This window comes from Lithobates pipiens, unplaced genomic scaffold (genome assembly GCF_037356315.1).
Source record: "Lithobates pipiens isolate NorthernLeopardFrog02 unplaced genomic scaffold, aLitPip1_a1.2 Scaffold_28, whole genome shotgun sequence".
NCBI classification, from domain to species: Eukaryota; Metazoa; Chordata; class Amphibia; order Anura; family Ranidae; genus Lithobates; species Lithobates pipiens.
The window spans coordinates 157,844,171-157,864,195 of record NW_027507789.1 but is presented as its reverse complement, the minus strand read 5'-3'; the positions used below and the strand labels follow the sequence as shown (position 1 = coordinate 157,864,195).

Sequence of the window (20,025 nt, the reverse complement as noted above, 5' to 3'; positions counted from 1 at the left end):
CCCAGAGAAACGGGCCGGAGCTGGTAGTTGTAATGAATGCGTGGCTGCGACTGATGTGATAGGTGCAGCAGCAGATAGCGGTTGAGGTTGTTGAACCGGGGGTCCTAATGAGGCCTGAACCTGTTCAAAATGGGATACCAAATCCTGAAGGAATCGCATCACCTGGGTCTGATGCGATTCTTGGGTCTCAAGTCTGTGAACTAAGCCCTGAAACGGATCATCTGCGGATAGCGGCACATCAGCTGGGTCCATGGCTGATCAAACTGTCAGGTCATCTGCGACCAGGTGACAGATGCACTCCATAGGAGTCGGAAGTGCACCACTAGGTAGTGGACCTTAGGACTGACTGCTGCGGATTGTACCCAGGGAAATTCAGGACACAGGTCTACTGGATCACTAACACAGATCCCAATAGGAGCTGGAGCATAGATTCCCCAGGGCGCGGAGTCTAAGAGCCAGCAGGTGGTCGCCAGAGCCTCCAGTGGTGAGGATGGACTTCGCTGCAGTCTGGCTCCAGGTCGCGGCCCCTAGGGTCTCATAGCTCACACTCACAGTAGACTACAGGAGAAGGAAGCAGCAGACAGGAACAACAGAGTACACGCCAAAGGTTCAGGGTCACAGGCAGACAGGGATGGTCAGGGACATGCCAAAAGGTCAAGGTCACAAGCAGACAGGAATCATTGAGAACACGCCAAGGTCGGTAACGGAGACAAACATAGAGCACACGGCAAGTAGGAAACAGGAAGCCAAACACACAATGGTTGATCAGCACCACTGGCTTGCAGTGCACAGGTTAATATAGGATTCCCTGATAGGGCCTGGGGTGGAGCCACGCTTAGAGGAGAGGTTATAAAAACCACCAGGTGGAAGTGGTTGGCCTCTTAGTCTATACACATGAGGAGAGGTAAGCATGCAGAGGAAGATTACTGCATAACCATGACAGTGTATTAGTTAATTTTCCAACGATAACATCCACTTTCCTCAAGAGAAGAAAACTGAGTGTGTAAACGTGCAAATATAAGTGGTGTGCTTCCACCTCCTTGTGACACCAATGTGCTCACAGAACTCTCACCTTCTTATGTAATCAACTTCGCCTTTTGATTACAATAACATCCTTGGGTGATGGTCAACCGATATGAGCCTGGTCCTAGATCAGATGTGTGGTGGTGGTAGTCCCTTTAAGGCCCTCATACATATGTTAGGGTGAGACAAAATTATCTCCCATAGTGTAGTACCCTGAGACGCGGCCGTGTCAGGAGAAAGCATTGGAGTGGAAGAACACCACTTATTTTGCAAGTTTACACACGCAAAAGTGGATGTCACCGATGAAAAATGAACTGTATAATGAAGTATAAAGTGAACTGTAATAAATTGTCCCAATGGGAACACAGACTAAAAACCTAAGAGAGTTCCTAACCCTTCCCTACTTTATCTAAAACATTAAGAATGCTGGCTTACACACTTTAAGGCAAATATAATGCATCCAGGATAGCCGCCAGCTAAACTGCAATTGTATTTTAATCTTCTGTCTTCCTGTAAACAGAGATCCAGAGGGAAACATCCTCAGACTGACTGCCCAGCCACATAGTAATGACAGGGGGGCACTCGCTTGGCACAGCTGCTGTTCAGAGATTTCATCAATATCCCAGGGGTCCTGCAGATCTTGGTTGTGGCTCGAAGCCCCGTGCCAGAACAAGTATTGGCATTTGGCTCCACACAAATCACCTGGCGGGGCGTGCTAGTGCCAAGCACCCAGGGCACCTGCCCCATATCTCCTGCAGGGTGCCTCGGGGACCTTAGCACTTCAGTCTCCCCCTCTGCAGCAGCTGGTATTTCTCCCCATGGATACCAGTAACAACAATACACATCAGACCCAAGGGAAGCTAGGATAAATCTTGACTCTGATGTGTAGCATGTAAAAGAGGAAGAGAAGGAGTCAGGAGGAGGAATGTCCCCCTGTATTCAGCCACACTGGTTTGAGGCCTGTTTCAGGGTTTATGACCTGTTTCAGGGCTTATGATCTGGAGGGAGGGGGGATCTGTGCTGGGGGTGGATTTATGCTGTAAGGAGTGATGGGGGGGAAGAATTGGTAAGAGGAACTGAGCAAAAGGGGAGGATTTCTGCTGGGGGGGGGGGTTGTACTAGAAGGGGAGAGAGGATTTGTACTGGGAGAGGGATATTATATGTATATTAGTGCATCTAACACTACACTCTCCCCAGATTGACAATGGTGCTGTCCAAGTGTGTCCTTGTTGCTCCTCCATCCAGAGTGGAAACACCCTAAGACAGAAAGTGTGTTACTTTCTGGATCTCCATCTGAAATAAAGGAAAAAAGAAAACAAATGCAGCCACCGCAAGGATTGGTAAGCTACAATATTTAAAATTATTGTTTTGGGGTTTATTGCTATTTCAACCCCTTCAGATCTGCGCTATAGCCACATGACGGCTACAGCATGGACCTACTTTGCTGGGAGAGCGTTAATAGATGTCCTCTCTTGCTCGAGCGGCCTGCGCGCCCCCTGCAGGGTACACACGGCACGCTCTGTGATCAGCGAGTCTATGAGACTTTGCTGATCAGGGATCCGAGTAAGGGGTCAATCCCGACCCCTTACCACGTGATCAGCTGTCAGCCAATGAATGCTCTGTTTGTGTGAAAAAATATATAAAAATGCCATTTGGGTACAGTGTTGTATGACAGCACTGAAAGCTGAAAACTGGTCTGGGCAGGAGGGGGGTTTAGGGGGCCAGTAAGCAAGTGGTTAATGGTGTTTCCTTATTCAAAACATGTGGGTGCCTTTTCTATGGATCCCAGTGTCGGTAGCATTTTCTAAACTTATCGTACGTTTAAAGATGTTGTAAAGGCTCAAGGCTCGCCCTAAAACTTACCTGAGCCCCATCTCGATCCAGTAATGTGCACGAGAGCCTCAGCTCTCCCGGGTCTCTCCCTCCTCATTGGTTGAGACAGCAGCGGTAGTTATTGGCTCCTGCTACTGTCAATCTCAGCCAGTGAGCTGAGAAGAGAGCAGGGATGGGGCCAGCTGCGCACCACGTGTGAATGGACACACAGAGCAACTGCTCCGAAGCGAACCTGCTCAGGTGCCCCCATATTGACATGCAAGCATCACGCAATTGCTGCAAATTTGTTGGCTGCACATCCATGATGTGGCTCTCTCGTGCCACCACATCCCAAAGGTGCTCTATTGGATGAGATTTGGTGACTGTGGAGGCCATTGGCGTACAGTGACCTCATTGTCATGTTCAAGAACCCAGTGGTCACATGATTAGAGCTTTGTGACATGGCGCATTATCCTGCTGGAAGGAGCCATTAGTAGAAGGGGACACTGTAGTCATAAAGGGATGGACATGGTCAGCAACAATACTCAGGTAGGCCGTGGTCTTTAACCACTTCAATACAGGGCACTTTCACCCCCTTCCTTCCCCCCTTCTAGCGCTTTCAGTGACAATTGCGCGGTCATGCTACACTGTACCCAAATGAAATTGTTATCATTTTGTTCGCACAAATAGAGCTTTATTTTGGTGGTATTTATTCACGACTCCGTTTTTTTTTTTTTGCGATATAAGCGCAAAAAAAGCGGAAATTTTGGAAAAAAACAATATTTTCTTTTTTCTATTTGAAAAGAAATCCAATAAAATCAAATTTTGTCATAAATTTAAGCCAAAATGTATTCTGCTACATGTTTTTGGTAAAAAAAATTCCGTTAAGCGTATAATAATTGGTTTGTGTGATCACGGACATATGTACGCAAATGATCATGTACATATGTGTGCAGGTGATCACGTACATATGTGTGCAGATAATCATTGGGACATGTGATTTTAGTGGGACATATGTGGGGGACATGTTTTTATTATTAGGGACATGTGTTTTTATTATTTGGGGACATGTATGTTTTGGGGACATGTGTGTTTTGGGGACATATGTGGGGAGTGTGTTTGTATTGTGTGGTGTGTTGTGTGTTTACACTACACTGATGATCAGTGAGTAAAAAGCTGTAAAAAGCAGCCCATACTCACTGATCATCAGCCGGCTGCAGCGTTCTGCTCTCCTCTCCTCAGCGGTGACTTCCGTGTGAGGAGAGGAGAGCCGATTGCCTAGCAACCGGCTGTTTGTTTACATCACATGACGGCCGTGATTGGACACGGCCGTCATGTGATCAGGAGGGCCAATCACAGAGCCCTCCTGCCGATCTGAGATGTGCCGTGTCCGGGTGACACGAGCACATCGGGATCGCGCCGCTGCGCGGGCGCGCGCGCGCGCGATCCCGCTACTCCTGAATGACGTTCCTGAACGTCCTATCAGGATTAGACGGCTCCCACCCGGCCGTATATATGCATTGGCCGGGTGGGAAGTGGTTAAATGATGCTCAATTGGTACTAAGGGGCCCAAAGTGTGCCAAGAGAATATCCCCCACACCATTACACCACCAGTCTGAACCATTGACACAAGGCAGGATGGATCCATGCTTTCATGTTCTTTACACCAAATTCTGACACGAACATCTGAATGTCACAGCTGAAATCGAGACTCATCAGACCAGGAAATGTTTTTCCAGTCTTCTCTTGTCCAATTTTGATGAGCGAATTGTAGCCTCAGTTTCCTGTTCTTAGCTGACAGGAGTGGTAGACGGTGTGGTCTTTTGCTGCTGTAGCCCATCTACTTCAAGATTCCATGTGTTGTGCATTGAGACAGTATTCTGCATACCTTGGTTGTAACAAGTGGTTATTTGAGTTACTGTTGCCTTTCTATCATCTCAAACCAGTCTGTCCATTCTCCTCTGACATCAACAAGGCATTTTCCTCCACACAACTGCCGCTCACTGGGTATTTTCTCTTTTTCGGACCATTACTCTGTAATCCCAGTAGATCAGCAGTTTTTGAAATACTCAGACCAGCCCGTCTGGCACCAACAACCATTCCACATTCAAAGTCACTTAAATCCCCTTTCTTCCCCATTCTGATGCTCGTTTTGAACTTTAGCAAAGTCGTCTTTACCACGTCTAGATGTCTAAATGCATTGAGTTGCTGCCATGTGATTGGCTGATTAGCAATTTGTGTTACCAAGCAATTGAACAGGTGTACCTAATAAAATGGCCGGTGTAAAACTTCATATCAACTTACCTTGAAAATTCCTATCCAGTCTTTGGTGCCAGATGTGAAGTCTTTTCTTTTGTGAAAGCTGCATAGGATATCAGTTTTAGGTCGATAAGACTTCAGAATGTTTGGGAAGACAACTTGAGAAAAGTTTTCAAAGCTCATTGGATTCAAGGATGTGGGGGGTCCATCTTGACCGCTATCTTTTTGTACAGTATCTTGCTTTTCAGCACCTTCAGCCTCCATGACACTTTCCCTGGGGGAATTCTACACAATGAAATAGAAAAGCAGAAGAAAATTGTTACGATTATTACTAACACATAAAAACACACACTTTTATAGTTATGTACCTCTCAGAACAAGCACAAATGAATCTTCTATACTGAGCAATCATTTAAAATCAGACCTCCAGACATTTAAAATAAAAACTTGAAATGTATATAAACCCAAGAAGAAAAGAATTATGTATTGCAGCTTACCAGTTCCTAGATGTGGTGGCCACATTCGATTTATTTATTCGTGCTTTCTCCCTTTATAGACCTGGCAATCCTTCCAGTAACACACTTCCTGTCCTAGGATGGCAACCTTCTTGCCCTACTGTATCTATGGAGGAACAGAGTTGTCATCCTAGGACAAGAAGTACAGTGCCTTGAAAAGTATTCATACTCCTTGATATTTTCCGCATTTTGTCACGTTACAACCAAAAACTGAAATGTATTTTATTGGGATTTTATGTGATAGATCAACACAAAATGACACATAATTGTGAAGTGGAAGAAAAATTATAAATGGTTTTCAACATTTTTTACACATAAATATGCCACAGATTCTCAATTGGATTTAGGTCTGAATTTTGACTGGGCCATTCTAGCACATGAATATGCTTTAATCTAAACCAGGGGTCTCCAAACCGTGGCCCGAGGGCCAGATGTTGCCCTTTGCTAGCCTTCATGCGGCCCTTCTTCTACTGATATGAGAGGCACTATTCCTCTCATTGACACCAACAATGGGGCACTATATCTTCCACCAATACCAATGATGGAATACTATTCCTCCTACTATTTCTGGCCACAATCTGGCCCTCCTAAAGTCTGAAGGAAAATAAAATGGCCCTTTGTTTGAAAGGTTTGGAGACCCCTGATCTAAACCATTCCATTGTAGCTCTGGCTGTATATTTAGGGTCGTTGTCCTGCTGGAAGGTGAACCTCTGCCCCAGTCTCAAGCCTTTTGCAGATTCTAACAGGTTTTCTTCTAACGCCACGTACAAACGACCGGACTTTCCGGCAGAAAAGGTCAGACGGAATCATTTCATCGGATATTATGATCGTGTGTGAGCTTCCGCAGACTTTTTTCTTCAAAAATTCAGACGGATCTAGAAATAGAACATGTTTTAAATCTTTCAGACGGAATAAATTTTTATCGGGAAACCATTCGTCTGTATGCTGGTCCGATGGACCAAATACAACGCGAGGGCGGCTATTGGCTACTGGCTATTGAACTTCCTTTTCTAGTCCTGTTGTACGTCTTTGCGTTCAGAATGAACAGACTTTGGTGTGATCGCGTGTAGGTAAGTCCGTTTGGTCGGAACTCCGTCGGAAAGACCGATGGAAAGTCCAGTCATGTGTATGCGCCATTAGATTGTCCTGTATTTGGCTCCATCCATCTTCCCATCAACTCTGACCAGATTCCCTTTCCCTGTTGAAGAAAAGCATCCCCACAACATGATGCTGCCACCATCATGTTTCACAATGGGGATGATGTGTTCAGGGTGATGTGCAGTGTTAGTTTTCCGCCACATATAGCGTTTTGCTTTTAGACCAAAAAGTAAAATTTTGGTCTCATCTGACCAGAGCACCTTCTTCCACATGTTTGCTGTGTCCCCCACATGGCTTCTCGCAAACTGAAAACAGGACTTTTTATGGCTTTCTTTCAACAAAGGCTTTTTTCTTGCCACCCTTCCATAAAGACCAGTTTTGTGGAGTGCATGACTAATGCCGCGTACACATCACCGGACTTTTCAACGGACTAGGTCCGACGGACTTTTGGCGGAGGTCCGACGGACTTTCTGAATGAACGGACTTGGCCACACACGAATGGACTAAGTCCGTTCGTTTTGAACATGACGACGTTAGATGGGACTAAACAAGGAAGTTCAATAGCCAGTAGCCAATAGCTGCCCTTGCGTCGTATTTGGTCCGTCGGACTAGCACACAGACAAATGGTTTTCCCAATTTTTAGTCCGTTGGATTTGAGTCCGTCGGATAGATTTGAAACATGAAACATGTTTTTTTTATAAAAAAACAATCGGACTAGTCCACACGCGATCGGATTGTCCGACGGGCTGATCCCGTCAGACCTAGTCTGCCGGAAAAGTCCGGCCGGGTGTATGTGGCATAATAGTTGTCATGTGGACAGATTCTCCCACCTGAGCTGTGGATCTCTGCAGCTCCTCTAGAGTTACCATGGGCCTCTTGGCTACTTCTCTGATTAATGCTCTCCTTGCCCAGCCTGTCAGTTTAGGTGGATGGCTAAGTCTTGGTAGGTTTGCAGTTGTGCCATAGTCTTTCTATTTTTGGATAATGGATTGGACAGTGCTCCTGGAGGCGATTCAGTTCGCATTGTGCGCTATATAAGTATTTCATTCATTCATTCATTCATTCCGTGAGATGTTGAACGTTTGGGATATTTTTTTTTTATAACCTAACTCTACTTTAAACTTCTCCACAACTTTATCCCTGACCTGTCTTGTGATGCTATTTGTTCCCTAAGGTTGTCTAAAAAACCTCTGAGGGCTTCACAGACCAGCTGTATTTATACTGATATTAAACTACACACAGGTGGACTCTATTTACTAAGTAGGTGACTTCTGAAGGCAATTGGTTCCACTAGATTTTAGTTATCAGAGTAAGGCCGGGTTCACACCGCTGCGATGCGGGAACGCCGCAAATCCGCGGCATTTTCCCGCATCGCACACCTCCCGCCGGCAGTTCACACTGCCCTATGCGGACGGCTGGGAGTGTCAATGATATGTTAATGACACCCCCAGATCCGTCCGCATATCGCAGTGCGATCTGCCGACTCGCACAGGAATCAGATCGCATGGTGTGAACACACATGCGATCCGATTCTGTTGCGGACCAAAAAAAGGGTCCCGTGCGAGTTTGCTGCGGGAGCGATGCGAATTCAGCCATACTATCTGTATGGCTGAACTCGCATCGCTACGGAGATCCAGCCTAAAGGGGGTCGAATACAAATGCACGCCACACTTTTCACATATTTATTTGTAAAAGATTTTGAAAACCATTTATCATTTTCCTTCCACTGCACAATTATGTGCGACTTTGTGTTGGTCCATCACATAAAATCCCAATAAAATACATTTACATTTTTGGGTGTAACATGACAAAATGTGGAAAATTGCAAGGGGTATGAATACTTTTTCGAGGCACTATAGTTTAGGACTACAGAAATCTTCCAATCTCTTCTTTTTTTTAAACGTTCTGTAATCCACAGAGACAAATGGGAATAATTCTAACAAGAGCGCAAAAGAGCATACAGGAAGTTAGAAGCACACATGTTTTATTGCAGGATAAGCAGATGTTTTTTGAAAATTTTTGAACAAATTTAACATGTCTCTTTCAATCCTCTTTTGAACAAACAAAAAAAAGTGCAAATAAGAAAAGTTCATTGTTATGTTTGACATACTTTAGCTTAAAGTGGTGTTGCCACCAAAAAAAAAAAATTGCTGAAAATTCATTAATAAAAAAATAAAAAAAATAATTGGAATTTTTTTTTTTTTTACTCACCTCTAAATGCCTGTTGCTAGGGGGTCCCTCGTAGTCTGCCTTCTTCCTTGCCCGGGCTGGTGACATCACTTCTCCTTGCGCCGCACAGTCATCTGGGACCTGTCACATGTCCCAGATGACTGTGCGGCGTATCACGGCACCCGGCGCCGCTCGCGCATGCGCAGTGGGTGCCTGGCTGTGAAGCCACAGCCGGGTGTCCACAGTAAGAATGCCAGCGCTGCAAGCGGAGCGGGGAATGAGGGGGGGTTCCCCCGCATCGTTGGACCCTGGAACAGGTAAGTGTCCGATTATTAAAAGTCAGCAGCTGCAGTATTTGTATCTACTCTCTTATATTTTTTTTTTTTCGGGGGCACCCCACTTTAAGTATTTCTTATAGCTTGTACTTTTAACCATTTAATCTCCACCAACATATACATCAGTGGCGGTGGGGGATTTTCCATACACTACCGGCGCCTGCAGCCAGAAGGAGTGTGTGTAAATCTGATAAGCCAACGCCAACTGTCAGATGGAAGAGATTCAGCAGCTGCCCGATCGCCGAATGCTTCCACACACCCTTGTAAGTGCAGGTCCCCCAATTCCCACCCCCACAACGCCATGCTCTGCATGCCAGTATGGCTGGAAAAAAACGGAGCGCGATTTGTGCTCCATTACCTTCACTGGAGGGCAGGTGTGATATCAAGGATCTTTTAGCCCCACATTGGCTCATAAAAAAAAAAACTATTACCAAAAAAAAAAAATCATAATTTTGGGGAAATCACTTTAAGGAAAGGAAAATATAAGGGTACCGAAGTTTGATGTTGTTTCATGAGTGCGCACAATTTTAAGGTTTTACCAAATTTACCATTTTAATTTCTAGGGTGTCTGTTTTCAGAAAAGACATAATTTTTGGGGTTTTTAGGTATTTTTCAGACCTAAAATGTTTTTTAAACTACGCGTGAAAATAAACACAAAAATAGAGACTCACCCACACACTTGACTTTGACAGGCGTGCAGGGATGGGCGCACCACCCTGAACGCACACTGTCTGCCTGGGGGGGCTGCACACCTGTCCCTGATTAGTTACATGTTTGAATGCAGCTGTTTTATTTTCAATTGAGACATTCACACAGGTGCGCAAACATGCACTGCGTTAAGATCCAAAATCCATCAAATCTGCGCTTGAGGACATACAGACACACGCATGCCAGATGCAGGTGTTGGAAAAAAAAACTGAACAATTTTACGCAAGTATTTACTGATCATTACATCGGAACTTTTGAACTAGTAACAGTGGCGGCACAGCCAGTGGAATTTTTTTTGGGGCGGGGGGTTGGCAAACAGTATGCCACCCCTCCCATCGGTCGGTAGATCTTACCCCTTCACCATTGGCTTCACTTGCTCGGCGGCAGTGGCCTCCTGTTCTCCTGCTCTCCATGGGTCAACATGGCGGCGGCGGCTTCTGTTTCCTCCTTGGCAGCCAATTGGGAGTCTTCTCTTTTCGGCCAACCTGAAAACGGGTCTCACATCCGCTTCTGATTGGCCGGATTGAGGATCAATGTTTCAACAGCAAATATTCATTCACTGTTGTAACACACCTGGGTGGGCACCGGTCGCATTCTATCCACCCGATTTTGAAGCCTATTAGAGCCTCCTGGCTCTAATCAGGTGCTTAAAAAAACAAAACCCTGGCTGCTGTAATATGCTATGCATGAATCTATCCATTGCACATAGAGGGTGGCTTGGAGAGAGGGGGTTGGCGCCTAGGGTTGCCACCTTTTCTTCAAGTCAAACCCGAACACTTCAGCTGCATTTTTTTTTATAGTATAAACTATACATATATTTTGCTATTAAATAACATTTCTAATCATATGAAGTTAAGAACAAGAGCCCCCCTTTACATCTGAACTTGCAGAGTTCCCTTTTACTGTAAGGGGGGACTCGGCAGACTCTGATGTAAGGGAGAACTCTGGGGACTCTGACCTAAGGGATGCTCTTGGGACCCATATTTAAGGGGGATACTGAGTACCCTGATGTACAGAGAAGACTCTGATGTAAGGGGAAACACTGTGGCCTCTAGTGTAAAGGGGAACTCTGATGTAAGGGGTGCTCTGAGAACCCTGATTTACCTTAGTGTACTCAGAGGCAGGAGAGAGAAGGGAGAGAGTTCAGTCACAGACAGGGATGGATGGTGAGCTCACTCACCCCTTGGCAGTCAGCACCTCTCATCCAGATGTAGCTGAGACTGCTGGATTTCACATTTCCGGCCCCAACTTACTTTCCTATTCTAAGGCACATCCCTGGCGATTGGAGTGTGGGCAGACACAGAGGGGTAAGGGTGGGAGGGAAGAGGAGTAGATCGAGCCCTCTCTTGTCTCCTGTCTGTGTGTGTGTTTGGGGGGGGGGGGGGTTGTTAGTGTTGGCTTTGGGCAGTGTGAAAGAGAGTGTAACAGACACTCTCAGCTTAGACAACTGCAGCCAGCAACTCTGCTGGAAAGCCATAGTCCAGTCTAAATAATGTGTCCGGGTTTCAGGTGGTCTGAAACCCGGACGCATGATTGCAAACCCGAACTGTCCGGGTGCATCCTGGACAGGTGGCAACCCTATTGGCGCCTGGGCGCCCCTAATGGACAGGCAGCCCCTGACTAGTAAACACAAGATCAGTAAAATTTTTATTTATTTTATTTATTTTAAAAAAAAATTATTTAATATAGTTTACTGCTCTTTGCAGCTTATTGTTGTTTTTACCCTGCTTCAGTTAATAAGGCCCTATATATGATGGTACTGACAGGTTCAATGTAAGCCTCATGCACACAGGTGGTGTATTTTGGGCCCAGGAGGCAAAGGTGGTACATACAGCCCATTACCAGCAGACTGTCAAGAAAGATCAAGGACAGGATGACAAATGTTCTGGCTGTACACAATCAGAGTGGTACTTGTATACAGGGACCTATGCTTAGAGGGATGTAAAACCCCAACATGGACTTTCTACATAGAAAAATACAGCAGGCTGCTGGCAGCAAGCTTTAATCACCACTTGTGCCCCCTTGGCTCTGAAATACAATTGATTTTTACGCTGTATGGGCACATGGGTCCATGCGCATAATGGCTGCTGGTGCCAGCAGAAAATTCAGCTGGAGTACACAGACCAAAGAGAGTTGCTCGCTCTGCAGCTCATCCATTCTGAAAACACGTTGAATCCTTTTCAGTGAAAGCAAACATTCTGTGATTGGAGGAGGGGAGGTTGTAACATTCATGTCACAGGGAATATCCAGTCCTTTCTCTGTACTTATTATTGGGAATTCATGGTGAAGAGAGGGAACAAAGAAAAAAAACCTTGAATTTTAGATTCTACCTGACTTATCACCATTTATAAACCACTTCAGCTCCGGAAGGTTTTACCCCCTTCCTGACTAGGTCATTTTTTGTGATACGGCACGGCATTGTTTTAACTGATAATTTTGCGGTCATGCAACGTTGTACCCAAACAAAATTGATGTCCATTTTTTCCCACAAATAGAGCTCTCTTTTGGTGGTATTTGATCACCTCTTTTTAAAATTTTTGCGCTATAAACAAAAAAAAGACAGACAATTTTGAAAAAAATATATCCAATAAAATAACAAAAAAAAATCGAATTTCTTCATTAACTTAGGCCAATATGTATTCTGCTACATGTTTTTTGAAAAAAAAAAAACAACAATAAGCGTATATATTGGTTTGCGCAAAAGTTATAGTGTCTACAAACTATGGGACAGATTTATGGACTTTTTATTATTTTTTTATGTTTTTTACTAGTAATGGCAGTGATCAGCAATTTATAGCGAGACTGCTACATTGTGGCAGACAAATCTGACACCAAGTAACACTTTTTGGAGACCAGTGACACCAATACAGTGATCAGTGCTACAAAAAAAATGCACTGACACTGTATAAATGACACTGGCAGGGAAGGGGTTAACAGGGGTAATCAAAGGGATAAATGTGCTCCTAGGGCGTTCTTGCTAACAGTGGGGGGGGGGGGGGGGGTATACTGTGTGATTGTATACTGTGTGTGTGTATACTGTGTGTACATGTATGTGTATACTGTGTGATTGTATACTGTGTGTACATGTATGTGTATACTGTGTGATTGTATACTGTGTCTGTGTATACTGTGTGTACATGTATGTGTATACTGTGTGATTGTATACTGTGTGTGTATATACTGTGTGTACATGTATGTGTATACTATGTGATTGTATACTGTGTCTGTGTATACATGTATGTGTATACTGTGTGTGTGTATACTGTGTGTACATGTATGTGTCTGTGTATACTGTATGAACATGTATGTGTATACTGTGTGATTGCATACTGTGTGGCCCCATTATCTCTGATTGCCCGGGTGCCCCATAATCTCTGATTGCCCGGGGGCCCCATAATCTCCTATTGCCCGGGGGCCCAATGAGTTGTCAGTCCGCCCCTGAATGCATCAGTGTTTTTTTCTTCTTTTTTTTTCAAGGACTTATTCATACCAGCCTGCACACTAAAACACATGCACACTAGCATACTTTGTGTAGGGGTGTGCAATGCATTGTTACAACACATCCCTGCATTTACTGGCGTGTTTTCCCCTGTATGCCACTACAGTGTAGGCATGCAGGGAGCTACATTGGGCTGAGGTACACATTCAGTTTAACCAGCAACTTTTTTTTAGCCGCTTGCAACTTGGATGCAGAGGTTAATACAAAAGCGTTTGCAATGTAAACAAATCCTGATCCTATATTTTATAAATGTGAAAAAAATACCTCATATATTTTATTGTAATATTACAGCTGTGTAGGGGGGATTTCTATTTTATTTTATATATATATATATATTTTATATCTGTGTGAGGAATAACCCTTTCTCTCAGAATGTCAGGGCCATGAAAGAATAAAATAGAGAAGTGGCCCCATGGAATTGTCACCATTCAGGGGGGGACTGACCATTCAGGCCCTCGGGCACAGGCCGAGGGCCCCATGCCACTAAGGGGCCAACATCAGGGTTTCCAGCCTCAATAAAACCAGGGACAGTATGTAAAAATATATATTTTTTTTTAAATCCCAAGATTATAGCTGCCCCACCTCTCCAGTACCTTTTTCAGTGTGTGTGTGTGTGTGTGTATTCTGTGTGCGTATACTATGTGTGTGTGTATACTGTGTGGCCCCATAATCTATTGCCTGGGGGCCCCATAATCTCCTATTGCCCGGGGGCCCCAAAATCTTCTCCTATTGCCCGGGCGCCCCATAATCTCCTATTGCCCGGGGGCCCCAAAATCTTCTCCTATTGCCCGGGCGCCCCATAATCTCCTATTGCCCGGGGGCCCCATAATCTTCTCCTATTGCCCGGGCGCCCTATATTCTCCTATTGCCCAGGGGACCCATAATCTCCTATTGCCCGGGGGCCCCCATAATCTTCTCCTATTGCCTGGGCGCCCCATAATCTCCTATTGCCCGGGGGCCCCATAATCTCCTATTGCCCGGGGGCCCCCATAATCTTCTCCTATTGCCTGGGCGCCCCATAATCTCCTATTGCCCGGGGGCCCCATAATCTCCTATTGCCCGGAGGCCCCATAATCTTCTCCTATTGCCCGGGGCCCCATAATCTTCTCCTATTGCCCAGGGGCCCCCTAATCTCCTATTGCCCGGGGGCCCCATAATCTCTTATTGCCTGGGGACCCCATAATCTCCTATTGCCCAGGGGCCCCATGAGTTGTTGCTTTGCTGGTTCTTTCTGTTTTGTGTTTCAGGTGCCTGCTGTTGCTAGGAAGATTTACCTCAGATGCGGAGCACTGGATTGGTGACAAATCATTTGGTGGGAAACATCTGGCCAATGAGTGTAACCTTTTATTTCTATCCTCTCCTGTCACTGGGCGGAGTCAGCGTTTACCTCAGGTCTGTCAGCTGGACTCACCTCTGGATTCTCCTCAGCTTTCCTTCTGGATCTTGTGACCTGCTCTCAGCCCAGAATGGATATTCTACTTCATGAACTACTTCAAAGGACTAATTACCCCGGAAAAAAAAAAAAGGCTTGCCTCAATCATTTAATTACTATTATTATTTTTATTTTTTTTACTTTTCTCCCCAAGTTTTCACTGCCGACTTCTGTATATTCACTTACATCTGTGGGCCACGGGCCTGTATTGTGCCTCTCATTCCTGAAGTGCCAGGGCTGCCCTGTATACTGATGGTAATAGGTTACCTGAGGCCAGCCATGGCACTTTTCATCCACCGACCTGGACCTGAGGCAAGACCATAGGATCATCACATCATCACTGGGACTTTACAGGAACCAGAAGAGGAGGACCGCTGACTGGAAGTGTCAGCATACAGGCCGACAGGACAGGAGCTACCCTGAGAGAATAAGCGGGATAAGGAGGCCCTACTCAAGACATCCACAGCGCCACTGTTCCTGCCAGTGTGAGCCAGGTAGGCAGCGGGTCTGAAGCTGCTGCCATGGACAGACAGCGTGATCAACACCTCTCCAACAGGACCCTCATCATCATCATCAGCACAGACTAGGGGTGAGTTTTCATTTGTAGTATGAAAACGTATTTTCATACTACAAATTAAGTAGTAGTAATAGTAGTTCACTTATCACACTCCGACCTGTGAACTGTCTTCATTGTGTTTTTATTTGCTGCAGTTATTGCAGGTACAGTTCTGTGCTAAGATGGCCCATGCTCCTGTCCATTATACAGCAAGTCAGGGTTGTTGGGGGACATTGTGTAGTTACATGTGTGCCTAACGGGCTCATCAGTCAGCTTATCATCATTGCCTTTTCTGAGGGTTTTATTTACTTTCTTTACAGGAATTAGGCTGCTTAGGGCTTGTAAGTTTTAAATCTGTGAATGAGTTGCCCGCTATTGTATTTTTACATATATTTTTTTCCACTTTGTTTTATTAGGAAAAGTTAAAGAGCAGTACACATACAGTACATAGAGTGTCACAGAACATGACATGTAGACATGATAGTGTTTTAAAATTTTCTAAATAAATTTATGAAGTGAGGATCTCACCTCCGTGTGTTTATTTAGGTTATCACCTCTAGCTGTGATTCCTGAAGAATCCAATGAGTTTTATCATTTGTTAGTTCCTAAGAGCCGGTTCACACAGGGGCGACACGACTTCCAGGATGACTTTGTGAGGCAACTTGGAGACGACTTGAACACGACTTAGACACGACCTGGGGCGACTTACAACACGACTTTAAGTTGCCCCAGGCCAGGCGACTTTTGCCGTGGCCAATCAGAGAATGAGCTCTGAGAGCATACCAGGTCCTTAGGTCTGGTATGGATTCTAAGGGGAACCCCCTACGCCAAAAAAATGGCGTGGGGGTCCCCCCCAGATCCATACCAGACCCTTATCCGAGCACGCTATCCGCCCGGCCAGGAAAGGGGGTGGGGACGAGCGAGCGCCCCCCCCCCCTCCTCCTGAGCCATACCAGGTCACGTGCCTTCAACATGGGGGGTGCCTTGGGGAAGGGGGGCCACGCGGCCCCCCTACCCCAAAGCACCTTGTCCCCATGTTGATGAGGACAAGGGCCTCTTCTCGACAACCCTGGCCGTTGGTTGTCGGGGTCTATGGGCGGGAGGCTTATCGCAATCCGGGAGCCCCTTTTACTAAGGGGGCCCCCGGATCCCGGCCCCCCCACCCTATGTGAATGAGTATGGGGTACAATGTACCCCTACCCATTCACCTGTAAAATAAAGTTAAAAAAAAACACAACACACAAGGGTTAAAATTGTTTATTGCACAGCTCCGGGGGTCTTCTGTCTGTCTTCGGGGGTCTTCTCGCCGGACTCCTCCGCTATCTTCTGCTAGCTCTTTTGCTAGCGGAGGAGCCCGGCTTTCTTCTTCGCCGCCGCCCTCTTCTTCCGACTTCGGGGGTCTTGTCCCCCTCTTCGGTTCTTCTTGCCGGGCCACCACGCCTTCTTCTAGCTCTTTTACAGGCAGTGGCCCAATCTTCTGTCGCCGCTGTCGCCGTCTTCTGTTCTTCTCTTCTTCAGATGTTGCCTCGTCGCTCCCTCCGCTCACAATGGCAGGCACGCGGCGCGCGGCGACTTATATAGGGACATCGCCGGATGATGTCCCCGCCCATTATGATGTCACAGCCCCAGCATCCTCTGGCACTGTGACATCATAATGGGCGGGGACATCATCCGGCGATGTCCCTATATAAGGCGCCGCGTGCCTGCCATTGTGAGCGGAGGGAGCGATGAGGCAACATCTGAAGAGAAGAACAGAAGACAGCGACAGCGGCGACAGAGGACCGGGCCACCGCCTGTAAAAGAGCTAGAAGAAGGTGCAGTGGCCTGGCAAGAAGAAACAAAGAGGGGGACAAGACCCCCGAAGTCGGAAGAAGAGGGCGGTGGTGAAGAAGAAAGCCGGGCTCCTCCGCTAGCAAAAGAGCTAGGAGAAGATAGCAGAGGAGTCCGGCGAGAAGACCCCCGAAGACAGACAGAAGACCCCTGGAGCTGTGCAATAAACTATTTTAACCCTTGTGTGTTGTGTTTTTTAAAGGGCATGTTGAGGGCACGCGGCCCGGTATGGCTCAGGAGGGGGGCGCTCGCTCGTCCCCACCCCCTTTCTTGGCCGCGCGGTAGCGTGCTCGGATAAGGGTCTGGTATGGATCTGGGGGGGACCCCCACGCCGTTTTTTTTGACGTAGGGGTTTCCCCTTAGAATCTATACCAGACCCAAGGACCTGGTATGCTCTCGGAGGGGGAACCCACGCCAAATTTTTTCATAAATTTGGCGTGGAGTTCCCCCTTCAGAGCTGATAATTCTGTGAGAGTCGCTTCCGTATAGACGGAGATCCGACTTGTAGGCTACCTCCATTGACATCAACGGGTACCAGTCGCCTACAAGTCGGATTGAAGTAGTACAGGAACCTTTTCTGAAGTCGGAGAGACTTCAGTAGCGTGCATTAAGACGGCTCTCATTCACTTACATTGATTTTTACATGTTGTCCGACCTGAGGCGACTAGGGGCGACCTGAAGTCGGATCTGAGTCACCCCTGTGTGAACCGGCTCTAATGCCCCGTACACACGATCCGAAAATCGTACGGAAAATACCGCTTTCGAAGCGATCGTACGATAATCGGATCGTTAGTACAGAGCTTTCGAGAGCCGATTAGGACAGTACATCCGATATTATTCTATCGGACATGCACGGAAATTTTTTTCGTACGATGCCAGATCGTACGATTTTCGTTTAATCAGTACAGCTATCGTTCGAAAATGCAATACAAATGCATTACAACACATGACATCACTTCCGAATTTTTTTTCTGTCGTGCGGGAATTTTCGTGACTTTAGTAAACTCATCAGATTCGATCTGAGATTAGCATGCAATAAAAAACGGACGATCATTCGTCCGATAATCTCATCGTGTGTATGGGGCATAAGGGTTCATGTTCTTTAACCACCTGGGCTTCTTTCAAACTGATTTGCAGGTGCAGCGCAGAACACCTGTGGGTGACCTGCATTGAGCCATAGACTTCTGTTATTACCTGCAGGTGTGGGGAGCTTTCAGAAAGTGCATCATAACTACAGCATATATTAGAAGTCTAAGTGCAGCTAACCCACAGGAAAACCACAGGTGTACTGCACTGCACCAGTGCACGTAATCCACAGCATGTCAGTGTGAAAGCTGCATTAGGCCCCTTTGGCACGATCGGTCCAACCCAATCGGACCCTCCATTCACCTCTATTGAGCCTGCAGATGTAAACGGACTTGTGACCTTATACACCCACCTACCTCCAATCCGGTCCACTAAAAAAAAACAGAAGGGGGATCCGTCCCATTCCAACATGGCAGATCAGTTCGGAGGGCACATAGAGTAGAGAAAGCCATGTCTGTGTCCGCTCTGCATATGCAGGGTGGACATGGACTTGTCATCCGCCCACTCCACTCCTTGTGGCCCGCGACTGGTTACTAAGTCTCTTAAGTGGCCCTCGCTCTTTAAAAGGTTGGGCACCCCTGGTATAGAGTTTGCCAGGATGGAGTTTTAGACTCCTACAAAAAAGACACAGTATATTTTCAGAACCACCTTATCAAAAACGAGTATACTGTTTATGTGATTCGGTTGTCCTTGGGCTTTTTGGTGTTTGTATCAGGCATTATGCCTATGAGCAGAAAAAACCTGCATTATCTATGCCACTGCTTGCTTCTCTTTTGAGGACTCTGTGGAACTTTTTTGGCCTTTTATATGACATCAAAGGGGTTGTTTCCACACTCTTTCATCAAAACTGTTAGTTGGAGTTTGAGGCCGCGTACACACGCGGGGACTGTTCGGCCAACTTTGTCCGCTGAACAGTGTTTCGGCGGACAGTCCGCCCGTGTGTGGGCTTTCAGCGGACAGTTTCAGCGAACAGTCCGCTGAACAAGGTTTTTCGGAAATTCCGAAAAACTGTCCGCTGAAACTTTGTTTCAGCGAACAGTCCCCTCGTGTGTAGGCTTGTTCGTCAAACTATGTTCCGCGCATGCTCAGAAAGGATTTACACGCCGAAAGTTATAATGCAGTGTATAGGACGTCGTATTTTTCGTCCCGTCGTACGTGCCGTTCACGTCATCGCGCACGGTTTCAGCAAACTGTTCGTTCGTCGTGTGTGGCCATGTCCGTCCATGCTAATTTTGAGCGGACTGTTTGCTGAAACTGTTTGACGGACAAAGTTGGGCGAACAGTCCCCGCGTGTGTACGCGGCCTGAGACATAATGACTTTGCATATAATTCTAGCTATTGGTTAGGAGTTCTGAAAAGGATTTTAGAAACAGTGTTTATATGCTGCTATTGGGTCACAAATTGCATTCAACATGTCATTTAATTTTGCTACTGCTTTGGAAACAATCTTTTCTTCTGCATATAAACACATTAAAACTGCTTTACCACACAGTTGAGTCTGGTAAGTTGAGGTAAGTTGTTAACTGGCCGGACAAAAGTGTTTGCAGAATTAGATTAGTAAGACAAGGATAGGCAGTTCTCATTTAATGCCTTAGGTCATTCCCATTTCCCAATACAGCTGATTCAGCAATTTCAACTATTCGCAAGGCTTTCCTTTCTTTTTCTGTCGCAATGGCTCTCCTTTATCAGAATCATATTTTAAT

At 46.1% G+C, this 20,025-nt stretch overlaps 1 protein-coding gene across 8 annotated transcripts in view; it reads right to left on the bottom strand.

Moving 5' to 3' along the window:
* Positions 1 to 20,025, bottom strand: part of CALCOCO2 (calcium binding and coiled-coil domain 2) — a 209,473-nt gene that overhangs the window by 149,578 nt on the left and 39,870 nt on the right. For 7 of the 8 annotated variants that reach the window (XM_077459788.1, XM_077459784.1, XM_077459780.1 and 4 more), the window contains one exon: positions 5,140 to 5,379. In XM_077459788.1, the coding sequence (XP_077315914.1) occupies positions 5,140 to 5,379 (240 nt within the window). Of the gene's footprint in view, positions 1 to 5,139; positions 5,380 to 5,591; positions 5,707 to 20,025 lie in introns of those variants that run through there. The other variant, XM_077459785.1, reaches the window with a different exon arrangement.